The following is a 19958-nucleotide window of genomic DNA, read 5'->3' as shown; positions in this document are numbered from 1 at the left end:
GGAATTGGTTTGTCTTTGTCTATTTATTTGTCTGGTTACATAATAAGTAAGTCACCAGCAAAGACGGGAAAGTTGTTTCACTGCAATGTCTGTACCAGTGGGTTCCCGGTGAGTTCTACCACATGCACAGTATATTTTATACTCCCATTTCATCTCCTATTTTGCAAAGATAGTTCTCATTTGCCTTATAAATTCCCAGTTTCTGCTATGTTGCAATCCTAACGATTCTATGCCAGGCCTAACTGCGCAAGATGAATGTGAGAAGGGTGAATAGACCAGCAGTCAGATAGTGTGGGTGCGTCAGACTGAAGAGGCTCTGACAATTTATAAGGTGGTCTTTACTAGACCACAGTTCTCCAGTGTGTTTCTTATTTTTTTTTCGGAATCTCTAAATAAGATGTTAATAGGATCCTGATACACAGGTTTCTAAACCTCGCCGATTTCAGTCTAGTTACCCGTTTCCAAAGTCAGTGACCTCTCCATGGGAGCTATGCTAGAGTCGCTGTATACAGCAGCAGGGGTGTTGCTTCGACCGTGTTTGGTTGGCATTTGGGTAACTACGGAGTTGCTTGTCTGTATAACAGGACTCATGTCCGCCCTACAAAACGTCCACCTTATGCTTCTCGCTGATCAAATCTGATTATCTATGTACAGCTTCTACGGACGTCTGCCTAGTCAGTTCTCACATTTCAGCGTCATTCGTGGTGGCACGACAAGTGCTCTGGCTGCGTCCTTAGCAGGCGGAGGCAAAGGTCGAGAGAGAATCAAAGCATTACCTTATGCGAAGGTTGTTTGGTCCTAATTTGGACAAAGGTATACTCTGGACCAGTGTTCGAATCCTTTAGACCTCAGCCCTTTTGAGGCCGTGGTAGAGAAACAGCCACGCCTGGTAGGCGAGGTCGAGGACGTGTTTTTCAGCAAAACAACACCAGTCGTCCAAACGCTAAGGTCACCGGCAAGCCAGTGGCAGGACGGGCTCCCAGCCCATCTCGGTTCTCCAGTTGTGGGAGCACGCCTTCAGACGTTTAATTTGGCGTGGTTCCAGACATCCACAGATGGGTGGATCCGCAATTTAGTGTTAAAAGATAAGAGTTTGACTGTCTACCGCCTCTGCGGTTTTTCAAGACAGGACTGCCTGTGTCGGACGCCAAGAGGGCGGTTCGGTAAATTGCCATTCACTCTCTGCTGGATTCAGCAGTTTTGTTTCCAGTCCCTGTACACCAACAAGGTCAGGGTTATTATTCCAGTCTGTGGTACCAAAGCCGGATGGCTCGGTCAGGCCAATATTGAATACTTACTACAGATTCAAGATGGAATCTCTGCGGACAGTACTTGCAGGTTTAGAGCCACAGGAAATTCATAATTGCGCTGGATCTCGAGGATGCGTACTTACACATTCCGATTTGCCCACCTCATCAGAGGTTCTTGCGTTTTGCGATACGGCAGATCCATTATCAGTTTCAGGCTCTACCGTTTGCCCTCTCGTAGGCGCTTAGGGTATTCACCAAAGTGATGTCTGTTATGATGGCTCATCTCATATCCCTGGAAGTGATAATAGTTCCGTATTTAGACGATTTGCTCATCAAAGCTCCGTCTCGCCAAATGCGCCTGCAACATGTGTTGCTAACGTACAATGTGCTGGTTCAGCACGGTTGGATTGTCATCTTCAAGAACTCACATCGGATTCCGTCTCAACGACTTCAATTCCTAGGGATGATTCTCGATACGGTAGATCGAAGAATTTGCCTACCAGAACAGAAAGTACAGACTATTCGTCATCTGGTACGATTAGTGCTCAAGCCTCGGTACATTTGTGCATTCGCCTCTTAGGCACAATGGTGGCGACTTTCAAAGCGCTTCTGTTCGGAAGATTTCACTCACGTCCTTTTCAACTGCATGTGCTCGCACAGTGGTCGGGCTCGTATCTGCAGATTCACTAGAGGTGAGGTTGTCTCCACGGGCCAGAGTTTCTGTACTCTGGTGGCTCCAAGTACACAATCTAACCGCAGGAAATCGGTTCGGCGTCTGGAATTGGATAGTTCTAACCACAGACGCGAGTCTCAGAGGTTGGGGAGCTGTAGTTCAAAATTGTCAGCTCCAGGGTCTCTGGGCGGATCAAGAAAGATTGCTGTCTATAAATGTCCTAGAACTCCGGCCAATTTACAATGTGCTACGACAAGTAGTGCACATGCTTCGGTCTCAGACTGTCCAAGTGCAGTCAGACAACGCAACGGCGGTCACGTACATCAACAAACAAGGAGGAACGAGAAGCCGCATGGCATGCGGGAAGTAGCTCGAATCCTCAATTGGGCCGCCCATCACCAAGTGATATTGTCGGTAGTGGTCATTCCGATAATGGACAACTGGGAGGCGGATTATCTCAGCCATCGGGATTTTCATCCAGGAGAATGGGCATTAAATCCAGAAGGGTTTCACATGTTGGTCCAGAGGTGGGGTTACCCTCAAGTGGACCTGATGGCATCTCGCCATAATCACCAAACGCCCCAGTCTCCCTCTGTTGCTAAAACGGATTTCCGCTGCTCCCTTTGTTGCTAAAACGGATCAAATGAGAGTCCGCCACAGTCATACTAGTGGCGCCTCATTGGCCTCGGAGAGCTTGGTTCTCGGATCTTCACGGGCTACTCGCAGACGATCCTTGCCCGCTTCCGCTACGTCCGGACTTGTTACAACAGTGTCCATTCCTTTACCCCGATTTAGCGCGGATGCGTTTGACCGGGTGGCTGTTGAGACCGCCCTCTTAAGAAGAGAGGGCATGCCACTATCGGTTATAGTAACCATGTTACGTGCTAGAAATCCACTTACGACAGCTCATTATTACAGGATTTGGCGTGCCTATATAGGTTGGTGTGAAGCTCTGAAGTTTCCGACAACATCTTTCAAGTTATCCCATCTTTTGTTATTTCTACAGACGGGCTTAGATGGAGGACTGCGTTTATCTACACTAAAGGTGCAGGTCTCTGCTTTGTCAATTTGCTTTCAAAAACGATTGGCTCTATTGCCGCCTGTACACACCTTTCTGCAAGGTGTCCTCAGAGTACAGCCTCCATTCATTCCACCTACAGCGCCATGGGACTTGAATCTGGTTTTAGATTTCTTACAGTCTTCATATTTTGAACACTTACATCAAGTGGATATTAAGTTTCTCACTTGGAAAACGATTTTTCTCCTAGCCTTAGCTTCTGCAAGGCGTGTTTCAGATTTGGGTGCATTGGCATGCAAGCCACTGTTTTTAGTGTTTCATGATGACAGAGCGGAGCTTCGGACGAATCCCGCTTTCTGGCCAAAGGTAGTGTCATCTTTTCACATCAATCAACCAATAGTAGTTCCTGTGTTAACAGGACATTCTGGAACTTTGGATGTGGTACGCGCATTACGCGTTTATGTATCCCGAACGTCTACAGTTTGTAAGACGGATACGTTGTTTGTTCTCTATGATGCTGCCAAAATGGGTTGGCCAGCTTCTAAGCAGACTTTATCCAGATGGATTATACTGACCATACGTCAGGCTTACCTTCATGCTAGGTTACAGCCGCCTACATCAGTAACAGCTCATTCCACACATTCTGTGGGAACTTCATGGGCAGCTGGTCGTGGGGCTTCTACGACGCAGCTTTGCCGTGCGGCTACGTGGTCATCAGTGCACACGTTTGTGCGCTTTTACAATTTTGATACGTTTGCGGCATCAGCATCTAGCTTTGGCCGCCTAGTGTTACAGGTGCCAAACAGCTCTCCCGCCCACGAGGGAAGCTTTGGTACGTCCCAAGAGTACTCCAGTGACCCCTAGTGGATGAAAAAGAAAATAGGATTTTGGTACTTACCAGGTAAATCCTTTTCTTTGAATCCATAGGGGGCACTGGACGCCCACCCAGAGCAGTTTTACCTGGTTGTGGTAAGTTCAGTGGATCTTATGGTAACACATTCTCACCGATTTATCGGTTATGGTGTCAACTGGTTAGTTGTCAGTTACGTTATGTGTCAACTTTATTGTTGTCCGTTATGTTATAATGTTATATGTAATTCTCCATTGTTCATTCTCTCTATCCTGTTCGCCTCAGGAAAAAACACTGAGGTATTCTGGGAGTATGGAGGGGAGGAGAGTTACTGAAATTTGAATATTCAGTGCCCAGTCCTTGCTAACACCGTCCATATCCCAATAGTACTCCAGTGCCCCCTATGGATTCAAAGAAAAGGATTTACCTGGTAAGTACCAAAATCCTATTTTTTCCACATTTTCTTACGTTACACCCTTATTCCAAACTGGAATAAAAAAAAATTTCCCTCAAAATTTTACACACAATACCCCATAATGACAACGTGGAAAAAGAGTTGCAAATTTACTAAAAATAAAAAACTAAGAATTCATATGTACATAAGTATTCACAGCCTTTGCTCAATACTTTGTTGACACACCTTTGGCAGCAGTTACAGCCTCAAGTCTTTTTGAATATGATGCCACAAGCTTGGCACACCTATCTTTGGGCAGTTTCGCCCCATTCCTCTTTGCAGCACCTCTCAAGCTCCATCAGGTTGGATGGGAAACGTCGGTGCACAGCCATTTTCACATCTCTCCAGAGATGTTCAATCAGATTCAAGTCTGTGCTCTGGCTGGGCCACTCACATTCACAGAGTTGTCCTGAAGCCACTCCTGTGATATCTTGGCTGTGTGCTTAGGGTCGTTGTCCTGCTGAAAGATAAAACCGTCGCCCCAGTCTGAGGTCAAGAGCGCTAGATAGATAGCTATCACATAGGCGGAGAGGTGGCACTCGGATGGAAGAAAACTTCAGACGCAGGTAAGTGAAATCCCTTACCTTCATCTGAAGTTTTCTTCCATCCGAGTGACGCCTGTCCGTCTATGTTATGTTGGACCTCGTTGTAGGTACCTAGGAGGGCATCTGAGCTGTCTGAATTACCTATAGTGAGTGCTGCTTATACACCTGTTCGTTTTATAGATAGAGAGTGAGTGTAGTATGGTGTATATGTGTGTGTGTATATATGTATGTGTGTGTGTGTGTGTATGTATATATATATATATATATATATATATATATATATATATATATATATATATATATTTCTCTGACGTCCTAAGTGGATGCTGGGCCTCCGTAAGGACCATGGGGAATAACGGCTCCGCAGGAGACTGGGCACAACTAAAGAAAGCTTTAGGACTACCTGGTGTGCACTGGCTCCTCCCTCTATGACCCTCCTCCAGACCTCCGTTAGAATCTTGTGCCCGGCTGAGCTGGATGCACACTAGGGGCTCTCCTGAGCTCCTAGAAAAGATGCCAGCCTTCGAGGCTGGGGGGCAGTCACACAGGGAAGAAACTTCCAAGGACTATGGTCGAGTCAGGAGACTTCCCTACACAAAAATATTCTGGGACTAAGCACCATTCACAATGCCCTAAGTCAGGCTAGACCCCTGCTTCAACACCAGCCGGTGCTGATCCAGTCAGACAACATCACGGCGGTCGCCCATGTAAACCAACAGGGCGGCACAAGAAGCAGGATGGCGATGGCAGAAGCCACAAGGATTTTCCGATGGGCGGAAAATCATGTGTTAGCACTGTTAGCAGTGTTCATTCCCGGAGTGGACAACTGGGAAACAGACTTTCTCAGCAGGCACGACCTCCACCTGGGAGAGTGGGGACTTCATCCAGAAGTCTTCCAAATGATTGTACACCGGTGGGAAAGGCCACAGGTGGACATGATGGCGTCCCGCCTCAACAAAAAGCTACAAAGATATTGCGCCAGGTCAAGAGACCCTCAGGCGATAGCTGTGGACGCTCTGGTAACACCGTGGGTGTACCAGTCGGTGTATGTGTTCCCTCCTCTGCCTCTCATGCCCAAGGTACTGAGAATAATAAGGAGGAGAGGAGTACGAACTATACTCGTGGTTCCGGATTGGCCAAGAAGAGCTTGGTACCCAGAACTTCAAGAAATGATCTCAGAGGACCCATGGCCTCTGCCGCTCAGACAGGACCTGCTGCAGCAGGGGCCCTGTCTGTTCCAAGACTTACCGCGGCTGCGTTTGACGGCATGGCGGTTGAACACCAGATCCTAAAGGAAAAAGGCATTCCGGAGGAAGTCATTCCTACGCTGTTTAAGGCTAGGAAAGATGTGATCGCAAAACATAATTATTATTATTATTATTATTATTATTACATTTTATTTATAAGGCGCCACATGTGTTTCGCAGCGCCGTACAAAGGACAGTACAGGGGACAAAACATTGCATTACAGTAAATAAATAACAGAAATAGAGTACAGGTTACAGAGCACCACACATTCTCAAGACATAGTACAGCTAAGATGTAAGTATTGAGGGAGTGATCATCGTACTACTAGAGGCTGGTGGTCATAGATGGAGATGAGCCTTTACTAGCAGGATAAAGATGGTCGTTGAGTAGGGGAGAGCTGTGAGTGAAATGTGTTGAGACGAGGGCTTAGATAACAAGAGGAAAGAGGGCCCTGCTCTGAAGAGCTAACAATCTATTGGATTGGCGAAAATATGTTGCTTGGTGTGAGGCCAGGAAGGCCCCAACGGAGGAATTTCAACTGGGTCGATTTCTGCACTTCCTACAGTCAGGAGTGACTATGGGCCTAAAATTGGGTTCCATTAAGGTCCAGATTTCGGCTCTGTACATTTTCTTCCAAAAAAGAACTGGCTTCACTGCCTGAAGTTCAGACTTTTGTTAAGGGAGTGCTGCATATTCAGCCCCCGTTTGTGCCTCCAGTGGCACCGTGGGATCTCAACGTGGATTTCCTTAAGTCGCATTGGGTTGAGCCACTTAAATCCGTAGAGATAAAATACCTCACGTGGAAAGTGGTCATGCTGTTGGCCTTGGCGTCGGCCAGGCGTGTATCAGAATTGGCGGCTTTGTCATGCAAAGGCCCTTATCTGATTTTTTTATATGGATAGGGCGGAATTGAGGACTCGTTCCCAATTCCTTCCTAAGGTGGTATCAGCTTTTCATGTGAACCAACCTATTCTGGTGCCTGCGGCTACTTGGGACTTGGAGGACTCCAAGTTACTGGACGTAGTCAGGGCCCTGAAAATATATGTTTCCAGGACGGCTGGAGTCAGGAAAACTGACTCGCTATTTATCCTGTATGCACCCAACAAGCTGGGTGCTCCTGTTTCTAAGCAGACTATTGCTCGCTGGATCTGTAGCACGATTCAACTTGCACATTCTGCGGCTGGACTGCCGCACCCTAAATCAGTAAAAGCCCATTCCACGAGGAAGGTGGGCTCTTCTTGGGCGGCTGCCCGAGGGGTCTCGGCTTTACAACTTTGCCGAGCTGTTACTTGGTCGGGTTCAAACACTTTTGCAAGAGTCTACAAGTTTGATACCCTGGCTGAGGAGGACCTAGAGTTTGCTCATTCGGTGCTGCAGAGTCATCCGCACTCTCCCACCCGTTTGGGAGCTTTGGTATAATCCCCATGGTCCTTACGGAGTCCCAGCATCCACTTAGGACGTCAGAGAAAATAAGATTTTACTCACCGGTAAATCTATTTCTCGTAGTCCGTAGTGGATGCTGGGCGCCCGTCCCAAGTGCGGATGGTCTGCAATACTTGTTTATAGTTATTGCCTAACTAAAGGGTTATTGTTGAGCCATCTGTTGAGAGGCTCAGTTATATTTCATACTGTTAACTGGGTATAGTATCACGAGTTATACGGTGTGATTGGTGTGGCTGGTATGAGTCTTACCCGGGATTCAAAATCCTTCCTTATTGTGTCAGCTCTTCCGGGCACAGTATCCTAACTGAGGTCTGGTGGAGGGTCATAGAGGGAGGAGCCAGTGCACACCAGGTAGTCCTAAAGCTTTCTTTAGTTGTGCCCAGTCTCCTGCGGAGCCGCTATTCCCCATGGTCCTTACGGAGGCCCAGCATCCACTACGGACTACGATAAATGGATTTACCGGTGAGTAAAATCTTATTTTATATATATATATATATATATATATATATATATATATATATACACTCAGACTGGCCCACAGTGTATATATGTAATAATGTAATGGCGTTCACCATTCACTACATTACATGCCGCACTCCACGGTCCATGTTTCAGTCTTTGAGGACTTGGCATGTTCTCATTGTTCTCACCTTCAGTGCTCAGGCTGTGACTAACTCTACATATTTAGGGCGGAATGTACTAAAGGGAAAATGCAATAAAACCCCGTTTTCTGGGTTTTTATTGGATTTTCGTATGTACTATCACCCAACGCCTCGTTTTCGCCAGTGAAGGTGATACCCTATAGAAGCCTATGGGTTTTTCGCCGGCCACCACAGATTCCGACCCCCGCTGCAGACGCCGATCCCCGTCCCCCCCGGCATACCTTCCTCCAGGAAGCCTGGACCCGGAAGGTAATCTCTTCCTCCCCCTAGCAACGCAGCCGCAGGTCCTTCCAGGTGCAGGGGGGAGGAGGAGGCGCCGGGGACAGCCTGCTGCTGCTTCCCGGGGAGGAGACGGAGACCCCGCGCACCCCACCTCACAGGTATCGCGGGGGGGGGGGGCCCTCCGTCACCGCATTGCAATACTGATCGCATATAGTATGTTAGTACATATGTGATCAACATCGCTGCGATAGGCGGCGAGAGCGGTGATGTATGTTGATACATCCCGCCCTTATAGAGAACCAGCAGTGCTCTTTAGGTTAATGATGGACTCCAGCGTATTGTGCTCTGTATATAGCTGTTGTGAATATATGAGTATGTGGTTACCATGTCTTTCTTGTCCCTGCAGGACGGAGTCTGTGGCAGAGAAGATGTTAACGAACTGGTTCACATTCCTACTGTATAAATTCCTCAAGGTGCGTCAATGTGTGCCATGTGCTGTATATGTGGGCTCTGTGCCATGTGCTGTATATGTGGGCTCTGTGCCATGTGCTGTATATGTGGGCTCTGTGCCATGTGCTGTATATGTGGGCTCTGTGCCATGTGCTGTATATGTGGGCCCTGTGCCATGTGCTGTATATGTGGGCCATGTGCTGTATATGTGGGCCCTGTGCTGTGTGCTGTATATATGTGGGCCTTGTGCCATGTGCTGTATATGTGGGCCGTGTGCTGTATATGTGGGCCCTGTGCCATGTGCTGTATATGTGGGCCCTGTGCCATGTGCTGTATATATGGACCCTGTGCCATGTGCTGTTATATATGGGCCCTGTGCCACGTGCTGTATATGTGGGCCCTATGCCATGTGCTGTATATGTGGGCCCTGTGCCGTGTGCTGTATATATGTGGGCCTTGTGCCATGTGCTGTATATGTGGGCCCTGGGCCGTGTGCTGTATATGTGGGCCCTGTGCTGTATATGTGGGCCCTGTGCCGTGTGCTGTATATATGTGAGCCTTGTGCCATGTGCTGTATATGTGGGCCCTGTCATGTGCTGTATATATGGGCCCTGTGCCGTGTGCTGTATATGTGGGCCCTGTGCCGTGTGCTGTATATATGGGCCGTGTGCTGTATATGTGGGCCCTGTGCCATGTGCTGTATATGTGGGCCGTGTGCTGTATATGTGGGCCCTGTGCCATGTGCTGTATATGTGGGCTCTGTGCCATGTGCTGTATATGTGGGCTCTGTGCCATGTGCTGTATATGTGGGCCCTGTGCCATGTGCTGTATATGTGGGCCCTGTGCCATGTGTTGTATATATGGGCCCTGTGCCATGTACTGTATATGTGGGCCCTGTGCTGCATATATGGGCCCTGTGCCATGTGCTGTATATGTGGGCCCTGTGCCATGTGCTGTATATGTGGGCTCTGATCCATGTGCTGTATATGTGGGCCCTGTGCCATGTGCTGTATATGTGGGCCCTGTGCCATGTGCTGTATATGTGGGCCCTGTGCCATGTGCTGTATATGTGGGCTGTGTGCTGTATATGTGGGCCCTGTGCCATGTGCTGTATATGTGGGCCGTGTGCTGTATATGTGGGCCCTGTGCCATGTGCTGTATATGTGGGCCCTGTGCCATATGCTGTATATGTGGGCCGTGTGCTGTATATGTGGGCCCTGTGCCGTGTGCTGTATATGTGGGCCCTGTGCCGTGTGCTGTATATGTGGGCCCTGTGCCATGTACTGTATATGTGGGCCCTGTGCTGCATATATGGGCCCTGTGCCATGTGCTGTATATGTGGGCCCTGTGCCATGTGCTGTATATGTGGGCTCTGTGCCATGTGCTGTATATGTGGGCCCTGTGCCATGTGCTGTATATGTGGGCCCTGTGCCATGTGCTGTATATGTGGGCCCTGTGCCATGTGCTGTATATGTGGGCTGTGTGCTGTATATGTGGGCCCTGTGCCATGTGCTGTATATGTGGGCTGTGTGCTGTATATGTGGGCCCTGTGCCATGTGCTGTATATGTGGGCCCTGTGCCATGTGCTGTATATGTGGGCCCTGTGCCATATGCTGTATATGTGGGCCCTGTGCCATGTGCTGTATATGTGGGCCCTGTGCCATGTGTTGTATATATGGGCCCTGTGCCATGTACTGTATATGTGGGCCATGTGCTGCATATATGGGCCCTGTGCTGTATATGTGGGCCCTGTGCCATGTGCTTTTATATATGGGCCCTGTGCCACGTGCTGTATATGTGGGCCCTGTGCTGTATATGTGGGCCCTGTGCCATGTGCTGTTATATATGGGCCCTGTGCCACGTGCTGTATATGTGGGCCCTGTGCCACGTGCTGTATATGTGGGCCCTGTGCCATGTGCTGTTATATATGGGCCCTGTGCCACGTGCTGTATATGTGGGCCCTGTGCCATGTGCTGTATATATGGACCCTGTGCCATGTGCTGTTATATATGGGCCCTGTGCCACGTGCTGTATATGTGGGCCCTGTGCCACGTGCTGTATATGTGGGCCCTGTGCCATGTGCTGTTATATATGGGCCCTGTGCCACGTGCTGTATATGTGGGCCTTGTGCCATGTGCTGTATATGTGGGCCCTGTGCCGTGTGCTGTATATATGTGGGCCCTGTGCCGTGTGCTGTATATATGTGGGCCCTGTGCCATGTGCTGTATATGTGGGCCATGGGCCGTGTGCTGTATATGTGGGCCCTGTGCTGTATATGTGGGCCCTGTGCCGTGTGCTGTATATATGTGGGCCTTGTGCCATGTGCTGTATATGTGGGCCCTGTGCCATGTGCTGTATATATGGGCCCTGTGCCATGTGCTGTATATGTGGGCCCTGTGCCATGTGCTGTATATGTGGGCCCTGTGCCATGTGCTGTATATATGGACCCTGTGCCATGTGCTGTTATATATGGGCCCTGTGCCACGTGCTGTATATGTGGGCCCTGTGCCACGTGCTGTATATGTGGGCCCTGTGCCATGTGCTGTTATATATGGGCCCTGTGCCACGTGCTGTATATGTGGGCCTTGTGCCATGTGCTGTATATGTGGGCCCTGTGCCGTGTGCTGTATATATGTGGGCCTTGTGCCATGTGCTGTATATGTGGGCCCTGTGCCATGTGCTGTATATGTGGGCCATGGGCCGTGTGCTGTATATGTGGGCCCTGTGCTGTATATGTGGGCCCTGTGCCGTGTGCTGTATATATGTGGGCCTTGTGCCATGTGCTGTATATGTGGGCCCTGTGCCATGTGCTGTATATATGGGCCCTGTGCCGTGTGCTGTATATGTGGGCCCTGTGCCATGTGCTGTATATGTGGGCCCTGTGCCATGTGCTGTATATATGGACCCTGTGCCATGTGCTGTTATATATGGGCCCTGTGCCACGTGCTGTATATGTGGGCCCTATGCCATGTGCTGTATATGTGGGCCCTGTGCCGTGTGCTGTATATATGTGGGCCTTGTGCCGTGTGCTGTATATGTGGGCCCTGGGCCGTGTGCTGTATATGTGGGCCCTGTGCTGTATATGTGGGCCCTGTGCCATGTGCTGTATATGTGGGCCCTGTGCCGTGTGCTGTATATATGTGAGCCTTGTGCCATGTGCTGTATATGTGGGCCCTGTGTCATGTGCTGTATATATGGGCCCTGTGCTGTATATGTGGGCCCTGTGCCGTGTGCTGTATATACGGGCCGTGTGCTGTATATGTGGGCCCTGTGCCATGTGCTGTATATGTGGGCCGTGTGCTGTATATGTGGGCCCTGTGCCATGTGCTGTATATGTGGGCCCTGTGCCATGTGCTGTATATGTGGGACCTGTGCCATGTGCTGTATATGTGGGCCCTGTGCCATGTGCTGTATATGTGGGCCCTGTGCCATGTGCTGTATATGTGGGCCCTGTGCCGTGTGCTGTATATGTGGGCCCTGTGCCGTGTGCTGTATATGTGGGCCCTGTGCCATGTGCTGTATATGTGGGCCGTGTGCTGTATATGTGGGCCCTGTGCCGTGTGCTGTGTATGTGGGCCCTATGCCGTGTGCTGTATATGTGGGCCCTGTGCCATGTGCTGTATATGTGGGCCGTGTGCTGTGTATGTGGGCCCTGTGCCGTGTGCTGTGTATGTGGGCCCTATGCCGTGTGCTGTATATGTGGGCCGTGTGCTGTATATATGGGCCCTGTGCTGTATATATGGGCCCTGTGCCACGTGCTGTATATATGGGGGCCCTGTGCCATGTACTGTATATATGGGCCCTGTGCTGTATATGTGGGCCATGTGCTGTATATGTGGGCCCTGTGCCATGTGCTGTATATGTGGGCCCTGTGCCATGTGCTGTATATGTGGGCCCTGTGCCATGTGCTGTATATGTGGGCCCTGTGCCGTGGGCTGTATATGTGGGTCCTGTGCCGTGTGCTGTATATGTGGGCCCTGTGCCGTGTGCTGTATATATAGGCCCTGTGCCGTGTGCTGTATATGTGGGCTATGTGCTGTATATGTGGGCCCTGTGCCATGTGCTGTATATGTGGGCCTTGTGCCATGTGCTGTATATGTGGGCCCTGTGCCATGTGCTGTATATGTGGGCCCTGTGCCGTGTGCTGTATATGTGGGCCCTGTGCCGTGTGCTGTATATGTGGGCCCTGTGCCGTGTGCTGTATATATGGGCCCTGTGCCATGTGCTGTATATGTGGGCCCTGTGCCATGTGCTGTATATGTGGGCCCTGTGCCATGTGCTGTATATGTGGGCCCTGTGCCATGTGCTGTATATATGGGCCCTGTGCCATGTGCTGTATATGTGGGCCCTGTGCCATGTGCTGTATATGTGGGCCCTGTGCCATGTGCTGTATATGTGGGCCCTGTGCCATGTGCTGTATATGTGGGCCCTGTGCTGTATATGTGGGCCCTGTGCCATGTGCTGTATATGTGGGCCCTGTGCCATGTGCTGTATATGTGGGCCCTGTGCCATGTGCTGTATATGTGGGCCCTGTGCCATGTGCTGTATATGTGGGCCCTGTGCCATGTGCTGTATATGTGGGCCCTGTGCCATGTGCTGTATATGTGGGCCCTGTGCCATGTGCTGTATATGTGGGCCCTGTGCCATGTGCTGTATATGTGGGCCCTGTGCCATGTGCTGTATATGTGGGCCCTGTGCCATGTGCTGTATATGTGGGCCATGTGCTGTATATGTGGGCCCTGTGCCATGTGCTGTATATGTGGGCCTTTTCCTGTGCAGATTATCTGTATCCTGTCTGCAGTAACGGTACATGTTGTCCTGCCTCTAGGAATGTGCAGGTGAGCCGCTCTTCATGCTTTTTTGTGCCATCAAGCAACAAATGGAAAAAGGGCCAATCGATGCCATTACTGGGGAGGCCAGGTACTCACTGAGCGAGGACAAGCTCATCCGGCAACAGATTGACTACAAAGTACTGGTCAGTAACGCCCTGTCCGCTGTTATTCCCATCTAATAATCCCCGCTCTACCTCACACGGTTACCCCGGCCTCTCTCGTTCTTTCATAGACCCTGAGCTGCATTTGCCCAGACAGTGAGAATGGAACAGAAATCCCTGTGAAGGTCATTAATTGTGATACAGTGACCCAGACCAAGGATAAGCTGCTGGATGCCGTCTATAAGGGAATTCCCTACACCCAGAGGCCCAAAGCAGAAGACATGGACCTTGGTGAGGACAGTATGTACTTGGGGCTTAGTGTTCTGGGATGTAAGGGTGAGAATGGTCTGTACATATTGGTCTGGTAATATCGGGGCATGTTTATTAAGGGTCGTTGGTGATAAAGGGTGAGTGAGCTGGCTCAGGAATATGGACAGGTTGAAAGAAAGCTTTGCCCTCCTCCAGAACATGTGACCACTCCTACCGCCACCTATCCCCAATTTAGGAATAAGGCACATTCTATTTAGCAGGGCTTGGATAGAGGACCACTATACCGATGTCAGGATCCCGCCCGCTTGAAAAGCCGGCTGGCGGAATGCCAACACACAGGGACTATTCCACCAATAGAGTTGTGGCTTCATCGCACTCGCCCCCCTGCTGCTATTCTGATGGCCGGGATCCCGAGCGCCGGTCACACGATCCCAAAGGACTGTTCTGGTCTCAGTAAGAGTGTCTGAGCTCTAGCGTTTATCCCTGTGAGAGGAGCAGTCCCCGGTACACAGCGCCATCTGGAGGCTGCGATTCAGTATGCAGTCCCCGGTACACAGCGCCATCTGGAGGCTGCTAGTCAGTATGCAGTCCCCGGTACACAGCGCCATCTGGAGGCTGCGATTCAGTATGCAGTCCCCGGTACACAGTGCCGTCTGGAGGCTGCGATTCAGTATGCAGTCCCCGGTACACAGTGCCATGTGGAGGCTGCGAGTCAGTATTCAGTCCCCGGTACACAGCGCCATCTGGAGGCTGCGATTCAGTATGCAGTCCCCGGTACACAGCGCCATCTGGAGGCTGCGATTCAGTATGCAGTCCCCGGTACACAGCGCCATCTGGAGGCTGCGATTCAGTATGCAGTCCCCGGTACACAGCGCCATGTGGAGGCTGCGAGTCAGTATGCAGTCCCCGGTACACAGCGCCGTCTGGAGGCTGCGAGTCAGTATGCAGTCCCCGGTACACAGCGCCATCTGGAGGCTGCTAGTCAGTATGCAGTCCCTGGTACACAGCGCCATCTGGAGGCTGCGAGTCAGTATGCAGTCCCCGGTACACAGCGCCGTCTGGAGGCTGCGAGTCAGTATGCAGTCCCCGGTACACAGCGCCATCTGGAGGCTGCGAGTCAGTATGCAGTCCCCGGTACACAGCGCCATCTGGAGGCTGCGAGTCAGTATGCAGTCCCCGGTATACAGCGCCATCTGGAGGCTGCGAGTCAGTATGCAGTCCCCGGTACACAGCGCCATGTGGAGGCTGCGAGTCAGTATGCAGTCCCCGGTACACAGCGCCATCTGGAGGCTGCGAGTCAGTATGCAGTCCCCGGTACACAGCGCCATCTGGAGGCTGCGAGTCAGTATGCAGTCCCCGGTACACAGCGCCATCTGGAGGCTGCGAGTCAGTATGCAGTCCTCGGTACACAGCGCCATGTGGAGGATGCGAGTCAGTATGCAGTCCCCGGTACACAGCGCCATCTGGAGGCTGCGAGTCAGTATGCAGTCCTCGGTACACAGCGCCATGTGGAGGCTGCGAGTCAGTATGCAGTCCCCAGTACACAGCGCCATGTGGAGGATGCGAGTCAGTATGCAGTCCCCGGTACACAGCGCCATCTGGAGGCTGCGAGTCAGTATGCAGTCCTCGGTACACAGCGCCATGTGGAGGCTGCGAGTCAGTATGCAGTCCCCAGTACACAGCGCTATCTGGAGGCTGCGAGTCAATATGCAGTCCCCGGTACACAGCGCCATGTGGAGGCTGCGAGTCAGTATGCAGTCCCCGGTACACAGCGCCATGTGGAGGCTGCGTGTCAGTATGCAGTCCCCGGTACACAGCGCCATCTGGAGGCTGCGAGTCAGTATGCAGTCCCCGGTACACAGCGCCATCTGGAGGCTGCGAGTCAGTATGCAGTCCCCGGTACACAGCGCCATGTGGAGGCTGCGAGTCAGTATGCAGTCCTCGGTACACAGCGCCATGTGGAGGATGCGAGTCAGTATGCAGTCCCCGGTTCACAGCGCCATCTGGAGGCTGCGAGTCAGTATGCAGTCCCCGGTACACAGCGCCATGTGGAGGCTGCGAGTCAGTATGCAGTCCCCGGTACACAGCGCCATGTGGAGGCTGCGAGTCAGTATGCAGTCCTCGGTACACAGCGCCATGTGGAGGCTGCGAGTCAGTATGCAGTCCCCGGTACACAGCGCCATGTGGAGGCTGCGAGTCAGTATGCAGTCCCCGGTACACAGCGCCATGTGGAGGCTGCGAGTCAGTATGCAGTCCTCGGTACACAGCGCCATGTGGAGGCTGCGAGTCAGTATGCAGTCCTCGGTACACAGCGCCATGTGGAGGCTGCGAGTCAGTATGCAGTCCCCGGTACACAGCGCCATGTGGAGGCTGCGAGTCAGTATGCAGTCCTCGGTACACAGCGCCATCTGGAGGCTGCGAGTCAGTATGCAGTCCCCGGTACACAGCGCCATCTGGAGGCTGCTAGTCAGTATGCAGTCCTCGGTACACAGCGCCATGTGGAGGCTGCGAGTCAGTATGCAGTCCCCGGTACACAGCGCCATCTGGAGGCTGCGAGTCAGTATGCAGTCCCCGGTACACAGCGCCATGTGGAGGCTGCGAGTCAGTATGCAGTCCTCGGTACACAGCGCCATCTGGAGGCTGCGAGTCAGTATGCAGTCCTCGGTACACAGCGCCATCTGGAGGCTGCGAGTCAGTATGCAGTCCCCGGTACACAGCGCCATGTGGAGGCTGCGAGTCAGTATGCAGTCCTCGGTACACAGCGCCATGTGGAGGCTGCGAGTCAGTATGCAGTCCTCGGTACACAGCGCCATGTGGAGGCTGCGAGTCAGTATGCAGTCCTCGGTACACAGCGCCATGTGGAGGCTGCGAGTCAGTATGCAGTCCCCGGTACACAGCGCCATGTGGAGGCTGCGAGTCAGTATGCAGTCCCCGGTACACAGCGCCATGTGGAGGCTGCGAGTCAGTATGCAGTCCCCCGGTACACAGCGCCATGTGGAGGCTGCGAGTCAGTATGCAGTCCTCGGTACACAGCGCCATCTGGAAGCTGCGAGTCAGTATGCAGTCCCCGGTACACAGCGCCATCTGGAGGCTGCGAGTCAGTATGCAGTCCCCGGTACACAGCGCCATGTGGAGGCTGCGAGTCAGTATGCAGTCCCTGGTACACAGCGCCATGTGGAGGCTGCGAGTCAGTATGCAGTCCCCGGTACACAGCGCCATCTGGAGGCTGCGAGTCAGTATGCAGTCCCCCGGTACACAGCGCCATGTGGAGGCTGCAAGTCAGTATGCAGTCCCCGGTACACAGCGCCATGTGGAGGCTGCGAGTCAGTATGCAGTCCCCGGTACACAGCGCCATCTGGAGGCTGCGAGTCAGTATGCAGTCCCCGGTACACAGCGCCATCTGGAAGCTGCGAGTCAGTATGCAGTCCCCGGTACACAGCGCCATCTGGAGGCTGCGAGTCAGTATGCAGTCCCCGGTACACAGCGCCATGTGGAGGCTGCGAGTCAGTATGCAGTCCCCGGTACACAGCGCCATCTGGAGGCTGCGAGTCAGTATGCAGTCCCCGGTACACAGCGCCATCTGGAGGCTGCGAGTCAGTATGCTGTCCCCGGTACACAGCGCCATCTGGAGGCTGCGAGTCAGTATGCAGTCCCCGGTACACAGCGCCATCTGGAGGCTGCGAGTCAGTATGCAGTCCCCGGTACACAGCGCCATGTGGAGGCTGCGAGTCAGTATGCAGTCCCCGGTACACAGCGCCATGTGGAGGCTGCGAGTCAGTATGCAGTCCTCGATACACAGCGCCATCTGGAAGCTGCGAGTCAGTATGCAGTCCCCGGTACACAGCGCCATGTGGAGGCTGCGAGTCAGTATGCAGTCCCCGGTACACAGCGCCATCTGGAGGCTGCGAGTCAGTATGCAGTCCCCGGTACACAGCGCCATGTGGAGGCTGCGAGTCAGTATGCAGTCCCCGGTACACAGCGCCATGTGGAGGCTGCGAGTCAGTATGCAGTCCCCCGGTACACAGCGCCATCTGGAGGCTGCGAGTCAGTATGCAGTCCCCAGTACACAGCGCCATGTGGAGGCTGCGAGTCAGTATGCAGTCCCCGGTACACAGCGCCATCTGGAGGCTGCGAGTCAGTATGCAGTCCCCGGTACACAGCGCCATGTGGAGGCTGCGAGTCAGTATGCAGTCCCCCGGTACACAGCGCCATGTGGAGGCTGCGAGTCAGTATGCAGTCCCCGGTACACAGCGCCATGTGGAGGCTGCGAGTCAGTATGCAGTCCCCGGTACACAGCGCCATGTGGAGGCTGCGAGTCAGTATGCAGTCCCCGGTACACAGCGCCATGTGGAGGCTGCTAGTCAGTATGCAGTCCCCGGTACACAGCGCCATCTGGAGGCTGCGAGTCAGTATGCAGTCCCCGGTACACAGCGCCATGTGGAGGCTGCTAGTCAGTATGCAGTCCCCGGTACACAGCGCCATCTGGAGGCTGCGAGTCAGTATGCAGTCCTCGGTACACAGCGCCATCTGGAGGCTGCGAGTCAGTATGCAGTCCTCGGTACACAGCGCCATCTGGAGGCTGCGAGTCAGTATGCAGTCCTCGGTACACAGCGCCATCTGGAAGCTGCGAGTCAGTATGCAGTCCCCGGTACACAGCGCCATGTGGAGGCTGCGAGTCAGTATGCAGTCCCCGGTACACAGCGCCATCTGGAGGCTGCGAGTCAGTATGCAGTCCCCCGGTACACAGCGCCATGTGGAGGCTGCGAGTCAGTATGCAGTCCCCGGTACACAGCGCCATGTGGAGGCTGCGAGTCAGTATGCAGTCCCCGGTACACAGCGCCATGTGGAGGCTGCGAGTCAGTATGCAGTCCCCGGTACACAGCGCCATGTGGAGGCTGCGAGTCAGTATGCAGTCCCCGGTACACAGCGCCATGTGGAGGCTGCGAGTCAGTATGCAGTCCCCGGTACACAGCGCCATCTGGAGGCTGCGAGTCAGTATGCAGTCCCCGGTACACAGCGCCATCTGGAGGCTGCGAGTCAGTATGCAGTCCCCGGTACACAGCGCCATCTGGAGGCTGCTAGTCAGTATGCAGTCCCTGGTACACAGCGCCATCTGGAGGCTGCGAGTCAGTATGCAGTCCCCGGTACACAGCGCCATCTGGAGGCTGCGAGTCAGTATGCAGTCCCCGGTACACAGCGCCATCTGGAGGCTGCGAGTCAGTATGCAGTCCCCGGTACACAGCGCCATCTGGAGGCTGCGAGTCAGTATGCAGTCCCCGGTACACAGCGCCATCTGGAGGCTGCGAGTCAGTATGCAGTCCCCGGTACACAGCGCCATGTGGAGGCTGCGAGTCAGTATGCAGTCCCCGGTACACAGCGCCATCTGGAGGCTGCGAGTCAGTATGCAGTCCCCGGTACACAGCGCCATCTGGAGGCTGCTAGTCAGTATGCAGTCCCTGGTACACAGCGCCATCTGGAGGCTGCTAGTCAGTATGCAGTCCCCGGTACACAGCGCCATCTGGAGGCTGCTAGTCAGTATGCAGTCCCCGGTACACAGCGCCATGTGGATGCTGCGAGTCAGTATGCAGTCCCCGGTACACAGCGCCATCTGGAGGCTGCGAGTCAGTATGCAGTCCCCGGTACACAGCGCCATCTGGAGGCTGCTAGTCAGTATGCAGTCCCTGGTACACAGCGCCATCTGGAGGCTGCGAGTCAGTATGCAGTCCCCGGTACACAGCGCCATCTGGAGGCTGCGAGTCAGTATGCAGTCCCCGGTACACAGCGCCATCTGGAGGCTGCTAGTCAGTATGCAGTCCCTGGTACACAGCGCCATCTGGAGGCTGCTAGTCAGTATGCAGTCCCCGGTACACAGCGCCATCTGGAGGCTGCTAGTCAGTATGCAGTCCCCGGTACACAGCGCCATCTGGAGGCTGCTAGTCA

General features: G+C 53.0%; 1 protein-coding gene across 1 annotated transcript in view; it reads left to right on the top strand.

Annotated features, from left to right (window-relative positions):
- Positions 1–19958, top strand: part of PLXNA3 (plexin A3) — a 511209-nt gene that overhangs the window by 454297 nt on the left and 36954 nt on the right. Inside the window, exons 23-25 of the mRNA XM_063950477.1 lie at positions 8772–8838; positions 13644–13790; positions 13880–14039. Of these exons, the coding sequence (XP_063806547.1) occupies positions 8772–8838; positions 13644–13790; positions 13880–14039 (374 nt within the window). The remainder of the gene's footprint in view (positions 1–8771; positions 8839–13643; positions 13791–13879; positions 14040–19958) is intronic.

The sequence above is a fragment of the Pseudophryne corroboree genome, assembly GCF_028390025.1.
Source record: "Pseudophryne corroboree isolate aPseCor3 chromosome 8 unlocalized genomic scaffold, aPseCor3.hap2 SUPER_8_unloc_5, whole genome shotgun sequence".
Taxonomy (NCBI): domain Eukaryota; kingdom Metazoa; phylum Chordata; class Amphibia; order Anura; family Myobatrachidae; genus Pseudophryne; species Pseudophryne corroboree.
The sequence above is the reverse complement of the archived record's forward strand: the minus strand, read 5'-3'. Positions and strand labels throughout refer to the sequence as shown.